This window comes from Dasypus novemcinctus, chromosome 17 (genome assembly GCF_030445035.2).
Source record: "Dasypus novemcinctus isolate mDasNov1 chromosome 17, mDasNov1.1.hap2, whole genome shotgun sequence".
Lineage (NCBI taxonomy): Eukaryota > Metazoa > Chordata > Mammalia > Cingulata > Dasypodidae > Dasypus > Dasypus novemcinctus.
In genome coordinates this window covers 2,864,104-2,881,407 of record NC_080689.1, presented here as the reverse complement: position 1 = coordinate 2,881,407, position 17,304 = coordinate 2,864,104, and the positions used below count along the sequence as shown (strand labels likewise).

At 43.1% G+C, this 17,304-nt stretch overlaps 1 protein-coding gene across 1 annotated transcript in view; it reads left to right on the top strand.

The window, feature by feature from the left end:
• Positions 1 to 17,304, top strand: part of STARD7 (StAR related lipid transfer domain containing 7) — a 30,639-nt gene that overhangs the window by 385 nt on the left and 12,950 nt on the right. The window contains exon 2 of the mRNA XM_058278103.1: positions 17,046 to 17,254. Within this exon, the coding sequence (XP_058134086.1) occupies positions 17,046 to 17,254 (209 nt within the window). The remainder of the gene's footprint in view (positions 1 to 17,045; positions 17,255 to 17,304) is intronic.

Sequence of the window (17,304 nt, the reverse complement as noted above, 5' to 3'; positions counted from 1 at the left end):
GGGCGGCGCCGGGGCTCTTCCCGCGGTGGCTCGCCCGCGGCCGAGGGGTGCGGCGGGGAGGGCTTGGCCCTGCGTGGACGGGCCGGCGCGCCGACGTTTAACCTGTACGAATGAGGAAACCCCGTTTTGTGGCTTGCGCTGGAATTTGGGGAGCACCGCTCCGTTCGGCTCGGATTTCGCGCTGTCATCAGCGCCGCGTGGGGAGCTCCGGACCCCTGCCGGGATTCGTGCGTCTCTGCCGCGGAATCCGAGCCCTTCTTAGATTTTCAGGGAAGCTCAAGGGGAAACCTGCCTGCGCTCCGGCCTTGCACGCTGTCTCTGATTATATCCTTCTTCACCAGATTTGAGAACAGTGCCCACCCTCTCCCCCTCCCCAACTCTGAAACTTCCCGAAGCCCGCGTTCGGGATCCCGGGATAGCCCCCTCTTCCTGATGAGGTCCTGATCAGTTGCTTCAGCAGGGAGACAGCCTTTCAACCCTGTAGTCCACCCTCTTGGTTAGGTTAAAAATGGAAATACCCCAGCGAAGAAGCGGACAGTGTGGCCTTTGGGGAGGCAGAGCACCTGAATGCCAGACAGCTGTTTAGGCAGCACTGTGAATTGTGGGTAAATGTAAGTCTATTTTAAGAACTGGGAATACTCTTCCTAGCAGGAAAGATAACTTTTATGAATGCAATTTAAAGTCAGAACCACAAACAATGTAGACAACCTGCAAAGGGGAATACCGATGGAAACTAGGCAAAATACCTACTTGTCGGTACATTTTAATCAAACTCTCAGATGTGAGAGACGAAAGAATTTATGAGAAGGAAATGTTTAAGTTGAGAAATTCACTATTAACTGGATTTTGATTATTGTATTTTTGAGAATGAAATACGTCCCACAGTGGTGAGGTTTGAGGTAAAATCCCACGTTAGATCTGTGTGGGAAAGAGGAGGATAGCCAGAAGAGCCCCTGGGTGCAAAAAGCAGGGTTGATGCTGTTTTGGGGCTGGGGTTGAACAGTGTTGGGCTTAGATGGTAGATTTTACTCTTGGCTCACTTCTTGTGTTTTTATGAATGTGTCCAGCTTTCCAGTTCTCCCATTTGCAGGAGCCAGAGGGAAAAAGCAAGCTAGGAAGTGAATGTGGGAAACACATTTGAGTTGGTAAGTGACCACCACATGGGAGAAGGCAGACCAGTGATGACGGCCAGGTATTCATTTTTTTACTCCCTCTGGCTGTCTCTGCAACCTGGAAGCAGTTGAAACTCTCTTGATTCTAATCCTCCTCAAGAAGCATAATCTCGAGGTTACTGGCTTTGAAATTGCATTTCACACTTGATTGTCCAAGTCACGCTTGAATTATTTCTCTTAAATTTGATCAAGTTGCCCATCCTGACAACCTTTTTTTTAAAAATCTTGATAAGGAGGCAGATAATATGCTATTTAGTTACGTCTTGGTTGGACATTAGTTCTTAGGTCTTTGTTTTGATAGCTTGCTGTGTATTTATTGAATAAAACCTTCTGGGTACAGGTTAACTTTTTGCTTGTAATTATTCTATTTCCTTTAAAACTATGACTGCTGAAGCTACTGTAGCTAGTTTAGAACATCTTGTTCTTGCTGGCTGATTTTGGGTAGCTTGCATAGTGGAGCTCAGTTGAGTGTACCTCTTCAAGTGCACTTTCATTGTTAGCAGGCGAAGAGTGTGATTGTCGCCTGGCCTCTTATTCAAAGCTTTGGCTCTCCTGTGCTGTTTGTGTACCAGTCTGTGTTGGTACAAATTCTACTGCCATCTTGGTCAAACTGTGGGCTGTGCAGGGTATTTCTTGTGCTTTAACTGACGTGTATTGGAATTTCTGATTGGAATGAAAAATAATAACTTTGCTTTCTATTCTGTTATGCTTAAGAACATCTTACCAAATAGAGTCTCATTAATAGCAATGAACTAGAAAGGAAATGGCTTATACAGAGTGATTTTGACTCACTGCTGGGGTCAGGGGTGGCAGTCGGGTCTTTCAGTATTCTTATCCAGTTGGCTTCAGTGAAGTAATTGTGCAAAATAACACTCTGCCATTATTTTTGGCTCTAGCTGGTATTCAGTGAGCCAGAGGCAAATCTTTATGGAAAATACACTGAAGCAATTAAAAAAAAAATTGCTTTGGAACATAAAAAAAAAAAAAAACAGCAGAAAGAGGAAGTTAAGAAATATGAAGGACTGGGGGAAAATGTTCCATTAACTCCCCACACCCCTTTTTAAGTTACAGCCCATTGCTTTAGAAATTTGAATAAATAAGCTTCATGAAGAAAATTGGCCATTTCCCCTATTTCTGTCTTCCCAGGGCATTTAAAATACTTGAACTGGGAAGTGGATGTGGGTCAAGTGACTGGGCGCCTGTCTACCATATTGGAGGTCCAGGGTTTGATTCCTGGGGCCTTCTGGTGAAGGCAAGCTGGCCCGCACAGAGTGCTGGCCCACCCAGAGAGCTGGTGCAGCAAGATGATGCAACAAAAAGAGACATAGAGGACGGACAATAAGAGACACAGCAGACCAGAGAGCTGAAGTGACTCAAGAGATTGAGCATCTCTCTCCCACTTTGGAAGGATCTAGAATCAGTTCCCTGTGCCACCTAAAGAGAAGACAGACACAGAAGAAGGCAGAACACACAGCGATTGGACACAGCGAACAGCGAGTGTGAAACGCCCGTGGGGGGGGAATAAATAAATAAATCTTTACAATACTTTACCGTTTCAGTACAGTTTTTATAACGAGCAAAAGCAGGTTCTTTTCTCCTGATGCATCTCTAAGGACACTGGGGGCTCAGAGAAAGTTTGTTTGGCTGGGCATAGGAGCACAGAAGGCCTCATGAGCCACAGCTGCCTCCCCGATTTGCAGAAATTCCAGGATTTTACAACATCAGGATGCTAATGAGTTTGCACAGGTCCTTTCATTAATAAATATTAAGGGGCTGAGCCAGGATGGTGGGTACCAACTGGGCACAGGTGGTGAGTCACAAAGTTACAACCATTACCAGAGACCAAGGCATCCTAGAGAGGGGGATACCAAAAACCAAGGTCAGCCACAAGGTTTTCCATGTGGATGTCAGAGCAAGGTGGAGTCTTCCCCCTTTCAGTAGAAACATCCACACACAAAGGCCAGATCATTTGGAGCAGTCATTGCAATGGCTTTGGTTGGAAATGGCTGTATATCTAACCAGTTTCAGTACTTTCAGATATTAACCCTTTCGGCTAACTGAAAAAGCATCCATGCTTCTTTTTTTAAAAAAGATTTACTTATTTATCCCCTGCTCTCTGTGTCCATTAGCTGTGTGTTTTTCTGTGTCCACTTGTATTCTCATCAGGCAGCACTGGGCATCTGTGTCTCTTTTTGTTGAGTCATCTTGCTGCGTCAGCTCTTTTTGCGTGTGGCACCACTCCTGGGCATGCTGTGGTTTTGCGGGGGGCGGCTCTCCTTGCACAGGGGCTGCTCCTTGTGCGGGGGACACCCTTACATGGGGGCATCCCTGTGTGGGCTGGCACTCCTTCCACACAGCAGCACTGCGCGTGGGCCAGCTCACCACAAGAGCCAGGAGGCCCCGGGTATCGAACCTTTGGACCTCCTGTATTGTAGGTGGACACACTATCTGTTCAGCCACGTCTGCTTCCCAACATCTGTTTCTTAACTTTCAGTTACATTATTAATCAGATAAATGATCAACATAAAGTCCTTTTGGCTTAAAGGAATTATTCTTTCTTTTCACTGTCGCTTCTGGGTATCTTATCATCATACCTTTCTTAATTAAGTCATTATTAGAACTACATAAAAGCTGACCTGAACTTATTTGACCATTATCAGGTGGCTCAGAATTGCAATAAGTTAGTTTATATCTTTTTTTTCTAGGTGTGTCCCATGTAATAGCATTGAAAGTCTCTAACTTTGATAGTAATTTGGGATTTGAGGTTGTGTGAAATGAGGACGTCGTCTCATTGCAATTCCTTAATGCGGAGATGGCTTCATTTGAATTATTTTGGAGCTTATGTCAAGTTCTAGGCTGAGGGTAGGGCCTCTAGGTGAGCCAAAGTGTTTGTACTAATTATTCTGCTTTCATGGTTCTGTGCTCAGCCTCCATGGCTCTCAGTCCAGTCTTTCTCAAATATTGAAGTGATTTTAGTTTCAGGAAAAGGGAAGCATTAGCTTCTTTCCTTAATCCTCTTACTAATCAGCTGATTCTGTTACTATTTTGGAAATAATCTTTTGTCCGCCCTATCTCTGTTCTTATTACTTAAGTCTCTGAGGTACCAAAGTTTAGATACCCCTTCCATTCCAACAGGATTTGACACAGCAGGCTAAGAAGTATGGTGAGAGGTAGTTAGATTGATAATTTACAAGTTCATGAGGCAATTTCTCATTGATGTGCTGTTCAAAGAATGAATGTCATGCCTTTACAGGACATTTCCATCTTTCCACAGGGACATTGTTTCTTCATTTAAATCCAGGCTATCTAGTGACCTTTAATTATAAGGAGTGCTTGATTTAAGCATTCAAAATATTGTTTATAGTCATTACTCTTCTTAAAACATTTATTACTGTGAAATTCTTTTATGAGTCCCTGATTTAATTAGACATCCCAGAGGTGGAGACAGATTCCTGCCTTTTAAAAAAATTAATTATTTTATTTCTTTCCCCTTCCCCCCAGTTGTCTGATCTCTGTGTCTATTTGCTGCGTGTTCTTCTTTGTCCGCTCTGTTGTTGTCAGCGGCACTGGAATCTGTGTTTTTTTTTGTTGCGTCATCTTGTGTCACCTCTCCGTGTGTGCGGTGCCATTCCTGGGCAGGCTGCACTTTCTTTCGCACTGGGCGGCTCTCCTTACAGGGCGCACTCCTTGCGCGTGGGGTTCCCCTACACAGGGACAGCCCTCCGTGGCACGGCACTCCTTGCGCGCATCAGCGCTGCGCATGGGCCAGCTGCACACCTGTCAAGGAGTCCCAGGGTTTGAACCGCGGACCTCCCATGTGGTAGACGGACGCCCTAGCCACTGGGCCAAATCCGCTTCCCTCCTGTCGTTTTTGTTAAACAATACGAACGATGTTTAGGAATGGTGCTTGTTATTGAAGGATGCTCTTCTGAGAAACGCCATCTTCTGTGGCGTGTGGTCCTGAATTGTTCTCTAACCAAGGCTAGCACTGGCACTGCTTTTGCTTCCTCCTGCAAGGTCTTCTTGCCCATTTCAGCCTCCTTATTTCTTTCTTGTTTTTGTATTAAGAGATACCAGACATTGGGAGGCGGATTTGGCTCAAATGATAGAGCATCGCCTACCATATGGGAGGTCCAGGGTACAAACCCAGGGCCTCCTGGCCCATATGGCAGGCTGGCCCATGCGCAGCGCTGATGTGCGCAAGGAGTGCTGTGCCATGCAGGGGTGTCCCCCATGTAGGGGAGCCCCACGCACAAGGAGTGAGCTCCGTAAGGAGAGCGGCCCCAGGTGAATAAAGTGCAGCCTGCCCAGGAGTGGCGCCGCACACACGGAGACCTGGCGCAACAAGATGATACAACAAAAAGAGACACAGATTCCTGGTGCTGCTGACAAGAATACAAGTGCACACAGAAGAGCACACAGCAAATGGACACACAGAGCAGACAACCGGGTGTAGGGCGGGGAAGGGAAGAGGAATGAATGAATGAATGATACCAGATATTCCCTTGTATAAGGGAAGCAGATGCTTAACCGCTGAGCCCCCCTCCTTATTTCTGCAGCATCTGCAATGGAGCCGTCAATACTACCTTTGAACTTTCAGTTCAAATTCAGAACCTTCAAAAATTGATTAACCCTTTTTTTTCTTTTAACTGAAAACAAAGCTCTTTGACCCAACCATTTCTTGGGTTCTTAGCTGCAAACAAAGAATCTGATACTCGTTAACTTAAGCCTGGAAGGGTGTTTGTCCCTCCGAGCATTGAGGGGAAGAAAGAGCAGCCCAGACCTGCCCCAGGAAGAATCTCCGTGGGCAGCGTGACTGGCACTGCGTCCCCAGGCCGGGGGCACTGCTGCACTTGGTGCCCTCCGGATTACTGAGGCTGAGCTCCAAAACCCCCTGCCTTTGTGTTACCTCAAGATTCAAAGCCCTGCCAGGAGCCTTTAATGAACCTCACCCAAATTAGAAGCTGAGCTCTAACTGCTCGAGTGGTCCATAGCCCCACAGTGGAAACCACCCAAATGTCTGTCAGCTCAGTGTGGATGAAACTCGAAAGCTGCCAAGTGAAAGAAGCCAGACACAGAAGATCACATACTGTGTGATTCATTGATACGAAATGTCCAGGACAGGCAAATCCATAGAGTCCCAAGGTACATCGGTGGTCGCCAGGGCCTGAAGGAAGATGGGAATGGGGTGTGATTGCTGATGGGTAGGAGGTTGTTTTTGGGGTGATGAAAATGTTCTGGAATTAGATAGTGATGATGGTTGTACAAGTATGTAAATAAACTAAAAAAACCCCACTGCACTGTACACTTTAAAGAGACTTTTTGTTGTGTGAATTTTATCTCATTGAAAAAACTGCAAAAAATACACTGTTAAGTGTCTGCAACTTGCTTTTCTACTCATTGTATTTTCATATTTTTCCTTGTTTGCATGTAGCTTTAGTTCATTATCAACTTTAATGATCTATTGTTTGAATATATGAAAATATCTGTTGTGTTGATGAGCATTTAGGTTGCCTTTATTTGCTAGCTTGCTATTTCAGACGGTGCTTCTTTCCTGTGTCCTTGGGCTCAGGTGCGGGAGTCTGTGTGTGGCCTATACCTTGAATGAAGTTGTTGGGTCAAAGAGCATGTGGCTCTTCAGCTTTACCACATCCTGCCACAGTGCTCGCCAAAGAGGAGCTCCCGGTCCCTAATTAAGGTTGTGAAGAGGGCGCGTCAGTGTCCCAGCTGAAGTTACTGAAGTGCTTTGATTCGTCCACCACTGATGTGATGATCCAGTTTACCAAGCTACCGTTTCTGCTAAATGTGTGGGAAGCTTTCCCCCTGGGGAATACTGAATTTTAAGTTTAACAATATATTAGAAATTAAAACAGGAAGGCCAGCTTTCTAGCCTCTGAGAGAATGTAAACATTTTGTTAGTGTCATAACTGAATATTCAAAATTTCTCATGCTATTTTGTATGATTGGGTTGTCGAAGGAAAATATTTGAATACTTTAATAGTGCTTTATTTTATTTAGATACAATAGTTTGTGGTGTTTGTTCCAAGTGATTTTCCTAATATTGTATACTAACATTTTTCAAAAAACTATTTTATTCTAACATCATTAAGTATTGTCAGAAAGGTAAAGGATCCCTCCAAATACTGCCAGTAGTTGTGTAAATACAAAGTAAGTTACCAGGATGAGGAAGTAATCAATGGCCAGATGTTTGGGAGTAAATGATGCCCAGAGAAAAGAGGTGGAAAACATTGTTCTAGACGTTCTAGACTGGTCCGTGGAGAACGGTGCTGCAGCAGAAACAAGCGACAGAATGTTAACAGGTCTGGAATACTTTGGGACAGGGCAAGGAGGGGAAACTGACAAGAAGGTTTGAAAGCAAGAGGAATGGTAGGCGAAGGAGTGTTCAGACTGCGCAGGAGCAGCCCTGGACCCGCAGGGTGGGGGGCGGGGGTGGGGACAGCACTGTTCTGGGGAGCAGGTGCCGGTCGGGGCTCGCACGCTCTTCTGCAGGTGGTGGCGGGGGGGGGGAGACAGAGCAGCCGCGGTGGGTTGTTGTAGTCCCCCCAGGACTAGAGGACCAGGACACAGCACGTCTCCCTGCGCCGGGAGTACTTGCCCAGCCCCTCCCTAACCGCTTGCCTAGCAAAAAGAGTTGTGGGGCCCAGGCCCCCGGAACCCAAGGCCGCACCATCCCATCAGCTGCTTCTGCCAACAAGGTCCCGCAAGGTACAATCACAATCCTGATACAGTCACACTAGCGTCGCAGAGTTTCCTCCAAAGACAGCCTGGCGGTTCAACTTAATGCTCAATTAATGGATTAGAAAAAATGTAGAACACAGAAAGAGGAGGAAGTCTTATTAATAGGATATTTCTTACACCATTCCTATAAGCAAGAAGAAAAACAGCAAACAATCTGAAAACCTCCAGTGACCATGGTTATACTAAACAGATAAAAGTGCATCCTTTGCTTCAGCCTGCTTCTCAGAGTATCCTCAAATATATGCATATTTTAGGAGGTAACAGGGATTGAACTTGGGATCTCACACATGGGAAGCAGGTGCTCAATCACTTCAGCTACATCCGCTCCCTCGAATGTTTTCTTTTTTTTTTTAAGATTTATTTATTCCTCCCCCGCCACCACCACTGCTTGCACTCACTATCTGCTGGAGCCACCTCAGCTCCCTGGTTTGTTGTGTCTCATTGTATTTTCTCTGTGCCTCTTTTTTGTTGTATCATCTTGTTGTGTCAGCTCTCCGCATGTGGTATTCATGCCTCTTTATCTGATCTCATTGTTGGAACTGTGGGTTGTTTCTAGTATTTTATCATTAATTTGTAATGATAGAATAGTTATTTAACTATTTCAGTAAAATCATTATGTATAACTATTATACACACCTTCTTAAATTTCTAGGAGTATAATTTCTGGGTCAAAGAGTGTACACAATTTTAGTCTTTTTTTTTTTAAGATTTATTTTTTTAATTTATTCCCCCCCCCCGCCCAGTTGTCTGCTCTCTGTGTCCATTCACTCTGTGTTCTTCTGTGACCACTTCTGTCCTTATCAGTGGCACCAGGAATCTGTGTTTCCTTTTGTTGCATCATCTTGTTGTGTCAGCTCTCCGTGTGTGTGGCACCATTCCTGGGCAGCGCTCCTTGTGCATGGGGCTCCCCTACGCGGGGGACACCCCTGCATGGCAGGGCACTCCTTGTGCACATCAGCACTGCGCATGGGCCAGCTCCACACGGGTCAAGGAGGCCCAGGGTTTGAACTGTGGACCTCCCATGTGGTAGGTGGACGCCCTATCCATTGGTCCAAATCTGCTTTCCAATTTTAGTCTTAAGTTTTGTCAATTATCCTCCAGAAAATTCTGCCATTTTATGTATACATATTTGAAATTGGGTGTGGAGATAATGAAATCAGATTTTACTGTACCCCTAGTTGGTTATTATTATCCTAATAGTTAACATTTGAGTGTTTTTCTTATGTGCCAGGTACTAAGTACTTTACATCTAATTTGATCTTTATTTAATTTCACAGCCAATCTTTGAGGTAGATACTATTATCCCCACTTTACAAATTAAAAAATAAGGACTGGTGAAGTAATTTACTATTACAGTTTTGAACGCACGAACCCATGTTTCTATTCACTGCCCTATATACTGTCTCTTTTTTTAAAGCAGTTTTATTGAGAGATACATGCCATATAATCTATCTAAAGTGTATAATCAATGATTTTTGTATAATCACAATTTTTTTTGCATTCATCACCACAAAAAATTTTAGAACAATTTCATTACACCAAAAAGAAAAATGCACAGAGAAGCTATAGCTCAGTGATTAAGCGCCTCCTTCACAGGTAAGAGGTCCTGGGTTCAATCTCCTGTACGTCCTAAAAAGAAAAAGAAAAACTCCACACCCCAGAGTAGCCACCTCTCAATCCCTTTATCCTTTCTCAGCCCTACGTAACTACTAATCTAATTTAATCTTTATAAATTGATTTATATTTACATTCTATATACATGGAATCATAAAATATGTAGTACTTTGTGTCTGGTTTCTTTCACTTAGGACAATGTTTTGTGTGTTTTTGTCTGATATTAACATCTAATAGCATTAACATACATTTGTTCAGTTTCAAAGAAAAAGTTATGTATGCAGTGTTACCCATATTCATATTTCACTTAAGTTTTACTGTGCTGTACATTCCCGTGTTATATTTTTTAGCTTTCCTTTTAGTGATATACATGACGTTAGACTTTCCCTTTCAATCATTGTTACACCCCTGTAATAGTAATGCTAGTTAAAAGCATTATGTTGTGCTTTCATCTTTTCTATTCATTTCCAAAGTTTAGCAGACATCTTTTTTACCAATTCTGCATGTTAGCCCTCAGCTCTCTATTCTGTAGCCTCATTCTATTTTCTGGTAGCCCATATTCAAGTTATTAACTAAATGAGATTATACAATGTATTTAGTCTGTAATAGCGCAGTAATACTGTATTTGTCCTTTTGTGTCTGGCTTGCTTCACTCAACATGCTGTCCTACTGTCCTCCACGTTCATCCATGTTGTCATATGCTTCATGATTTCATTTTTTCTTAGCTGCATAATATTCCATTGTGTATATACACTACAATTTGTTTATCCATTCATCAGTTGATGGACACCTGGGTTATTTCCATCTTTTGGCAATCTTGAATAATGCCACCATGAACATCAGTGCGCAGATGTCTGTTTGTGTCACTGCTCTCAGTTCTTCTGGGTATATGCCCAGGAGTGGTATTGCCAGGTCATGCAGCAGATCTGTATTCAACTTCTTTAGGAACTGCCACAGTCCTCCACAGTGGCTGTACCCTTCTGCATTGCCACCAACAGTGGATAAGTGCTCCTCTCTCTCCACATCCCCTCCAACACTTGTAGTTTCTGCCTTTTTAATAGTGGCCATTCTAATAGGTGTGAAATGATACCTCATTGTAGCTTTGAATTGCATTTGCCTAATTGCTAGTGATGTTGAATATTTTTTCATGTGTTTTTTCCCCATTTCTTCTTTGGACAATGTCCATTCAAGTCTTTTGCCCATTTTTTAGTTGGGTCGTTTGTCTTTTTTATTGTTGAGTCGTAGCATCTCTTTATGTATCTTGGATATTAAACTCTGATTGGAGATATGATTTCCAAATATTTCCTCCCATTGAGTCAGCTTCCTTTTCACCCTTTTGACAAAGTCCTTTGAGGTGCAGGTGTTGAATTTTGAGAAGGTCCCCTTTATCTATTGTGTGTGTGTGTGTTTGTGCTTTGGGTGTCATCTCTGAGAAACCACCACCTACCACAAGATATTTACGATGATTCCCTACATTTTCTTCTAGTAGTTTTATAGTCCTGGGTTTTGTATTTAGGTCTTTGATCCATTTTGAGTTGATTATTTTATAGGGAGTGAGATAGGGGTTCTCTTTCATGCTTTTGGATATGGGTATACAGTTCTTGTAGCACCATTTGTTGGAGAGAATGTTTTGTCCCATTAATATAGACTTTGTAGGTTTGTCGAAAACTAGTTGGCCGTAGAGGCGAGAGTTTATTTCTGGCCTCTCAATTCTATTACACTAATCAATGTGTCTGTCTTTATGCCAATACTACGCTGGGTTTTTTTGTTTGTTTTGTTTTTTTTTAGGAGGTGCTGGGGATTGAACCTAGGGCCTCCTACATGGGAAGCAGGAGTTGAAGCGCTAAGCTGCATCTGCTCCCCAGTGAGAGTTTCGTTGTTTTTGTTTGTTTGTTAGGAGGTGTGGGTACTTCCTCTTTTCCTATTTGGATGCCTTTTATTTATTTATTATTTTCTTGTCTAATTGCTCCAGCTGTAACTTCTTGCACAACATTGAATAAAGTGGAGGCAGTGGGCATCCTTGTCTTGATCCTGATCTCAGAGGGAAAGCTTTCAACCTTTGCCCATTCAGCACGATGTTGGCTGTGGGTTTTTCATATATGCCCTCTATCACATTGAGGAGTTTTCCTTCTATTCCTATCTTTCAAAGTATTTTTATCAAGAAAGGATGCTGTATTTTGTCGAATGTCTTTTCTGCATCGCTTGAGATGATAATGTGTGTTTTTCCCCCTTGTATTTGTTAATGTGGTGTATTATGTTAACTGATTTTCTTGTGTTGAACCACCCTTGCATACCAGGAATAAATCCCACTTGGTCATGGTGTATAATTTGTTTGATATGCCGTTGGAGTCTATTTGCAAGTATTTTGTTGAGAATTTTTGCATCTATGTTCAATAGAGAGATTGGTCTGTAGTTTCCTTGTAGTATCTTTATCTGGCTTTGGTTTTGGAGAGATGTTGGCTTCATGAAATGTGTTGGGTAATTTTCCCTCCTCTTCAATTTTTTGGAAGAGTTTAAGTAGGATTGTTTTTGTTTGTTTAATTTTTATTTGTCTTTTTTTTTTTTTAAAGATACATGAATCATGAAAAATGTTACATTAAAAAAATGAGGTTCCCATATACCCCCACCCCACCCCATCCCACTCCTCCCACATCAACAACCTCTTTCATCAGTGTGTACATCTTGGAGCACTGCTGCAGCGCATGGTTTATAGTTTACATTGTAGTTCACACTCTCCCCCAGCCCATTCAGTGGGTTAGGGCAGGATATATAATGTCCTGCATCTGTCCCTGCAGTATCATTCAGGACAAAGGATTGGTTTTGATTCTTCTTAAAATAGTTGGTAGACTTCACCTGCGAAGACATTTGGTCCTGGACTTTTCTTTGTTGGGAGACCCCCCACTGCCATCTCCATGGCTCCCTAGTCTGTTTGCTCGTTGTTTTGCGCTTGTTTTCTGCTCTTTTTTTCTTTAGGAGTTTTCTTTGGAACCCAGTCCAGGACCTCCCATGTGGGAAGTGCTCAACTGCTTGAGTGACATCCATCCCCCTGTTGGGAGATTATTGATGACTAATTCAATTTCTTTAAATGTTACTGGTTTGTTAGGTTCTTGTACTTCTTGTAGTGTCAGTGTAGGTTGTGAATTTCTAGGAATTTGTCCATTTCATCTAGGTTGTCCAGTTTGTTGGCATACAGTTTCCCATAATATTCTCTTATGAGCCTTTTTATTTCTGTGCAGTCAGTCGTAACTTCCCCGGTTTCATTTCTGATTTTTTAATTTGTATCTTGTCTTTTTTTCTTTGTTAGTCTAACTAAGGGTTTGTCAACTTTATTGATCTTATCAAAGAACCAGCTTTTGGTTTTTTAAATTCTCTTTTCTCAATTTCATTTGTTTCTGCTCTAATCTTTATTATTTCTTTCCTTCTGCTTGCTTTGGAAATGGTTTGCTATTCTTTTTCTAGTTTCTGCATTTGTTCAGTCAGATCTTTAATTTTAGCTCTTTTTTCTTTTTTAATATAGGTGGTGGTTAGGATTATAAATTTTCCTCTCAGACCAAATTTGTGGGTAAAAAACTGATAAGCCTTAGTCTGTGTACCCCTCTCTCTGCAGCTACAGCTTTAACTTACAGTTTTGTGGTTGAGATTCTTTTCCTTTGCCCCTCTCTTCTGGGTGGTGTCCGGCCTTCCCCTGGTGTCCTAAGCCCTAGAACATTTTTTTCCAGGCCATTTCTGACTGTCTTCTAGCTATTTTGCTGGGAAAGGAGAGTCCCATGTCTTTCTAGCCTTTCTGGTCCATCATCTTCCTTGAATTCTCTGTATACCGCCTTTTTTTTTTTTTTTTTAAGATTTATTTATTTATTTCTCCCCATCCCCTTGTTGTTTTTCATTTGCCGTGTCTGTTCATCTTCCTTGTTTCTTTAGGAGGCACCGGGAGCTGAACCTGGGACCTCTGATACCTCCACTCCCTGCTTTTTGTGACACTCATTATGTTTTTTCCTCTCTGTGTCTCTCGTTGTGTCATCTTGTTGTGTCAACTCACTGCTCCTGCCCATTGCATCGCTCACTGTCTTCTTTAGGAGGCGCTGGAAACCTCCGCTCCCTGCTTTGTTGTCTCTCATGTTTTTTCTTCTTGTATCTCTTGTTGTGTCAGCTTGCTGCACCTGCCTCTTGCACCAGCTCACTGGCCTCTCCAGGAGGCACGGGGATCTGAACCAGTGACCTCCCATGTGGTAGGCGGGAGCCCAGTTGCCTGAGCCACATCCGCTTCCCTGTATACTGTCTTAAACCCATGAGTGGGCAGCCATATCACCTTTTATAGTTTTCCCATTATACAGACTGTTTATGTAAGACTTTTTACTGTGCTTTGAAAGACATGAAACTAGTCATTTTGGTAGAGTCCGATCAAGGCCAAAACACCAGAATGACCTTGCTTTGCTTTCTAAGCTAATTAGTAGCTGATCTCAAACTATAGTGCCCAGTCTTTTCTCTGCCTGAAGGCTGAGGTGCCGTGTTGTTAGCCTTAGTGCTACTGTTTATCCCTCTGCAGTTGCACTTCATCTTGGAGTAGGCCAAGAGAGGCACTGAATAGAATTGTGAACATACTCTCCTTTATCTCCATGCACTAAAATGTTATATGAGCCAGCTTCCTGTTCCCTTAAAAATCGGCAGGTCCAGGAGCCTGGCCTGGCATTTATTGGGCAGAATGTTGGACTTTTCTTTAATGGTGAAACTTAGTTTTGGGTGTTTAAATATCAATGTATCACTTATAAAATGATCACAAGGGAGTGACAAAGGGACAGTTTTGTGTATTGTAATGGGGAGGTTAGAAAAAAATTCAGCCATTGCCACTCCCTCTCAAATACTTGACAGTTTAAGGAGTGCTCCTCTGTTCTTCTGCGCGCCCACAAATGGCAGGCTAGTCGGTCTTCGTCGACCGCCGTGCGAGCGCGACCTCGGTGTACCTGCCGTAAGCCACGTAAGCCAGTGCTGTGGGTGAGTCCTGTTTGTGTCCAGCTGCCCAAAGCCAGAGAGCACTTTGCCTCAGAGATTCTGGTTCTTGTCTTTTAGGCTCTTTGTTAAATTTTGAGTTTTCATTGTGGACAAAAGACTAAATCAGTTATAAAATAATAATTATTAAAGTATTCAAAAACTAAATGTCTTTGAAGCATTCATGATGATTCTTGTCCTACAAGCTCCTTTCAGGCTACTGTTATAGAAGAATTTAGAAGAATTTACAATTTGATAATTGGTTTCTTTTCAAGCAAGAGACTCAAAGTGAACAAAATATTTGTCCATTTTGAGGAATATTTTTTTTTTTTGAGGAATATTTTAAAGTTTTAGTTTTGTCCCAGTACTTAGCTTCCCCCCTGTCATGGCTTTTTTTTTGCTTGCTGTCTGCCTTCTGTGTCCATTCGCTGTGTGTTCTTCTGTGTCTGTATTTATTTATTTTTATTCCCTCCCTTTGCGGCTTGCTCACTGTCTGCTCTCTGTATCCATTCACTGCGTATTCTTCTGCGTTTTTTTGCTGGTCTCCCTTTTAGTTGTGTCACCTTGCAGAGACAGTGCTCCGCTGCACTTGTGAGTCAGTGGAGCGCTTGCGGGCCGGCGGCTCTCCGCAGCGTGCGGGTGAGCCTGCCTTCACAAGGAGGCCCCGGGACGTGAACCCAGGGCCTCCCATGTGGTAGACAGGAGCCACAGCTGCTTCCCTGTCACCCTTTTTTAACTTAGTCTGTGGGGCTGTGAGTCCCACAATTTAGTTGTAAACTTGTTGAGGTCAAAGGCCATCTCCTTGTTGTTTTTTTCCCTTGTAGCTTCTTCCATATATTCATTCATCGCACGTGTTAGATGCCAGGCAAGTACCAGTTAGACAAAGTGCATGTTCCTTAAATGTTAGTAGAATGATGCAGCAAAGACTTCTTGAGTCTACTTAATGCAGGGACCCTTAATCTTTTTTGTTCCACCAACCCGTTTGCCAGTCAGGTGAAATGACTAGTACTGTAATTTATTTATTGTATATACTCATAAGTGAAGGAAATGCTAGATTTCAGTTAGAGGTCAGAGAAAATAAAGATAAGTTGGTTTTTTTCAATTCAAGCTCACGGACCCCCTGAAATTTGTGGATCACTGGTTAAGAACCCCTGGCTTAATGGGTCAATTAATTAGTGTGGTTTTTATCAGTTTTTCATCAGTGGCTTATTTCAAATCTCTGTTCCTTGCCACTTACTGGAATGTCTAAAATGAAAAAGATTGACAACATCGAGTTTCAGCAAGATGTGGAGCAACAGCAGCACTGTTACTGCGTCGGTGTCAGCGTAAAATGGTGGAATTGCTTTGGATATTGCTTCCAATTCTACACTATAACTTAACTATTCCACTCCTATGTATTTATCCAAGGGAAAAGAAAGTAAATGTCACAGAGACTTGTATAAGAATGTTTTTTTTTTTTTAATTTATTTTAATTTCCCCCCCTCCCCTGGTTGTCTGTTCTTGGTGTCCATTTGTTGCGTCTTGTTTCTTTGTCTGCTTTTGTTTCTTTGTCCGCTTCTGTTGTCGTCAGCGGCACGGGAAGTGTGGGCGGCGCCGTTCCTGGGCAGGCTGCACTTTCTTTTCACGCTGGGCGGCTCTCCTCACGGGCGCACTCCTTGCGCGTGGGGGCTCCCCCACGCGGGGGACACCCTTGCGTGGCACGGCACTCCTTGCGCGCATCAGCGCTGCGCATGGCCAGCTCCACACGGGTCAAGGAGGCCCGGGGTTTGAACCGCAGACCTCCCATATGGTAGACGGACGCCCTAACCACTGGGCCAAAGTCCGTTTCCCTGTATAAGAATGTTTTTACACAGCTTTATTCATTAGGGCCAAAAAATGGAAACAGTGCAAATGCCCATCAACATGCAAATGGATAAATAAGCAGGTCTATTCAAATAATAGATCACTAAGCAATGAAAAAAGAACAATATATATGCAGGAATATGAATGCTACTCAAATGAACTGAGTGGGGGAAGCCAGTTAAAGAATGCATGTTGTGGGATACCTGGCGATAATATCCAAGAACGGGTGACACTAATCTGTGGTGATAGCAGTCAGGAGAGTGGCTGCCTCTGGGGGGTGGGAGGGATTGGAAAGAGGTACAAGAGAACTGGAGAGATTATGTGTCTTGATTTGGGAGATGGTGATGTGGGTCTGTTTTTGTTAAAATCCTGTACAGTGAAGACTTATACATTTTACTGTATTTATTGTAAACTAGACCTCAAAGTATTTTTGACATAAACAGCAGTGGAAAATGTTATAAGGATCATAATGAACAAATACATTGCTCATATTCTAAGCTAATGGCCAGTACCAGGGAGGATTGTCTGTATATTCAGTTTGACAATATTTGCCTTTATAAACAAAGAAAATCTTAAAACTATATGGCCAGCAATTTAGAAATCTGTTTCTCTTCCAGGGAAAGCAGAGCCCGACTCCAGCTACCTGCATCATGTCTGTTGTTCTCTCCTTTTCAGATCTATTGACGAGATGAAACGGTTGGAGGAAATGTCAAGTATGTTTCAGAGCTCTGGAGTTGAGTGCCATCTCTCAGAACCAAAATCCCATACAGAAAGGAATCAAAATTCAGGCAGCCAAGAGCAGCCGTGGGAAATGGTGATGGATAAGAAACATTTTAAGCTGTGGCGACGCCCAATCACAGGCACCCACCTTTACCAGTACCGAGGTGAGCGCAGCGAGGACGCCCTCAGGGTTCCGTGGTTGCTAGGGTGCCTG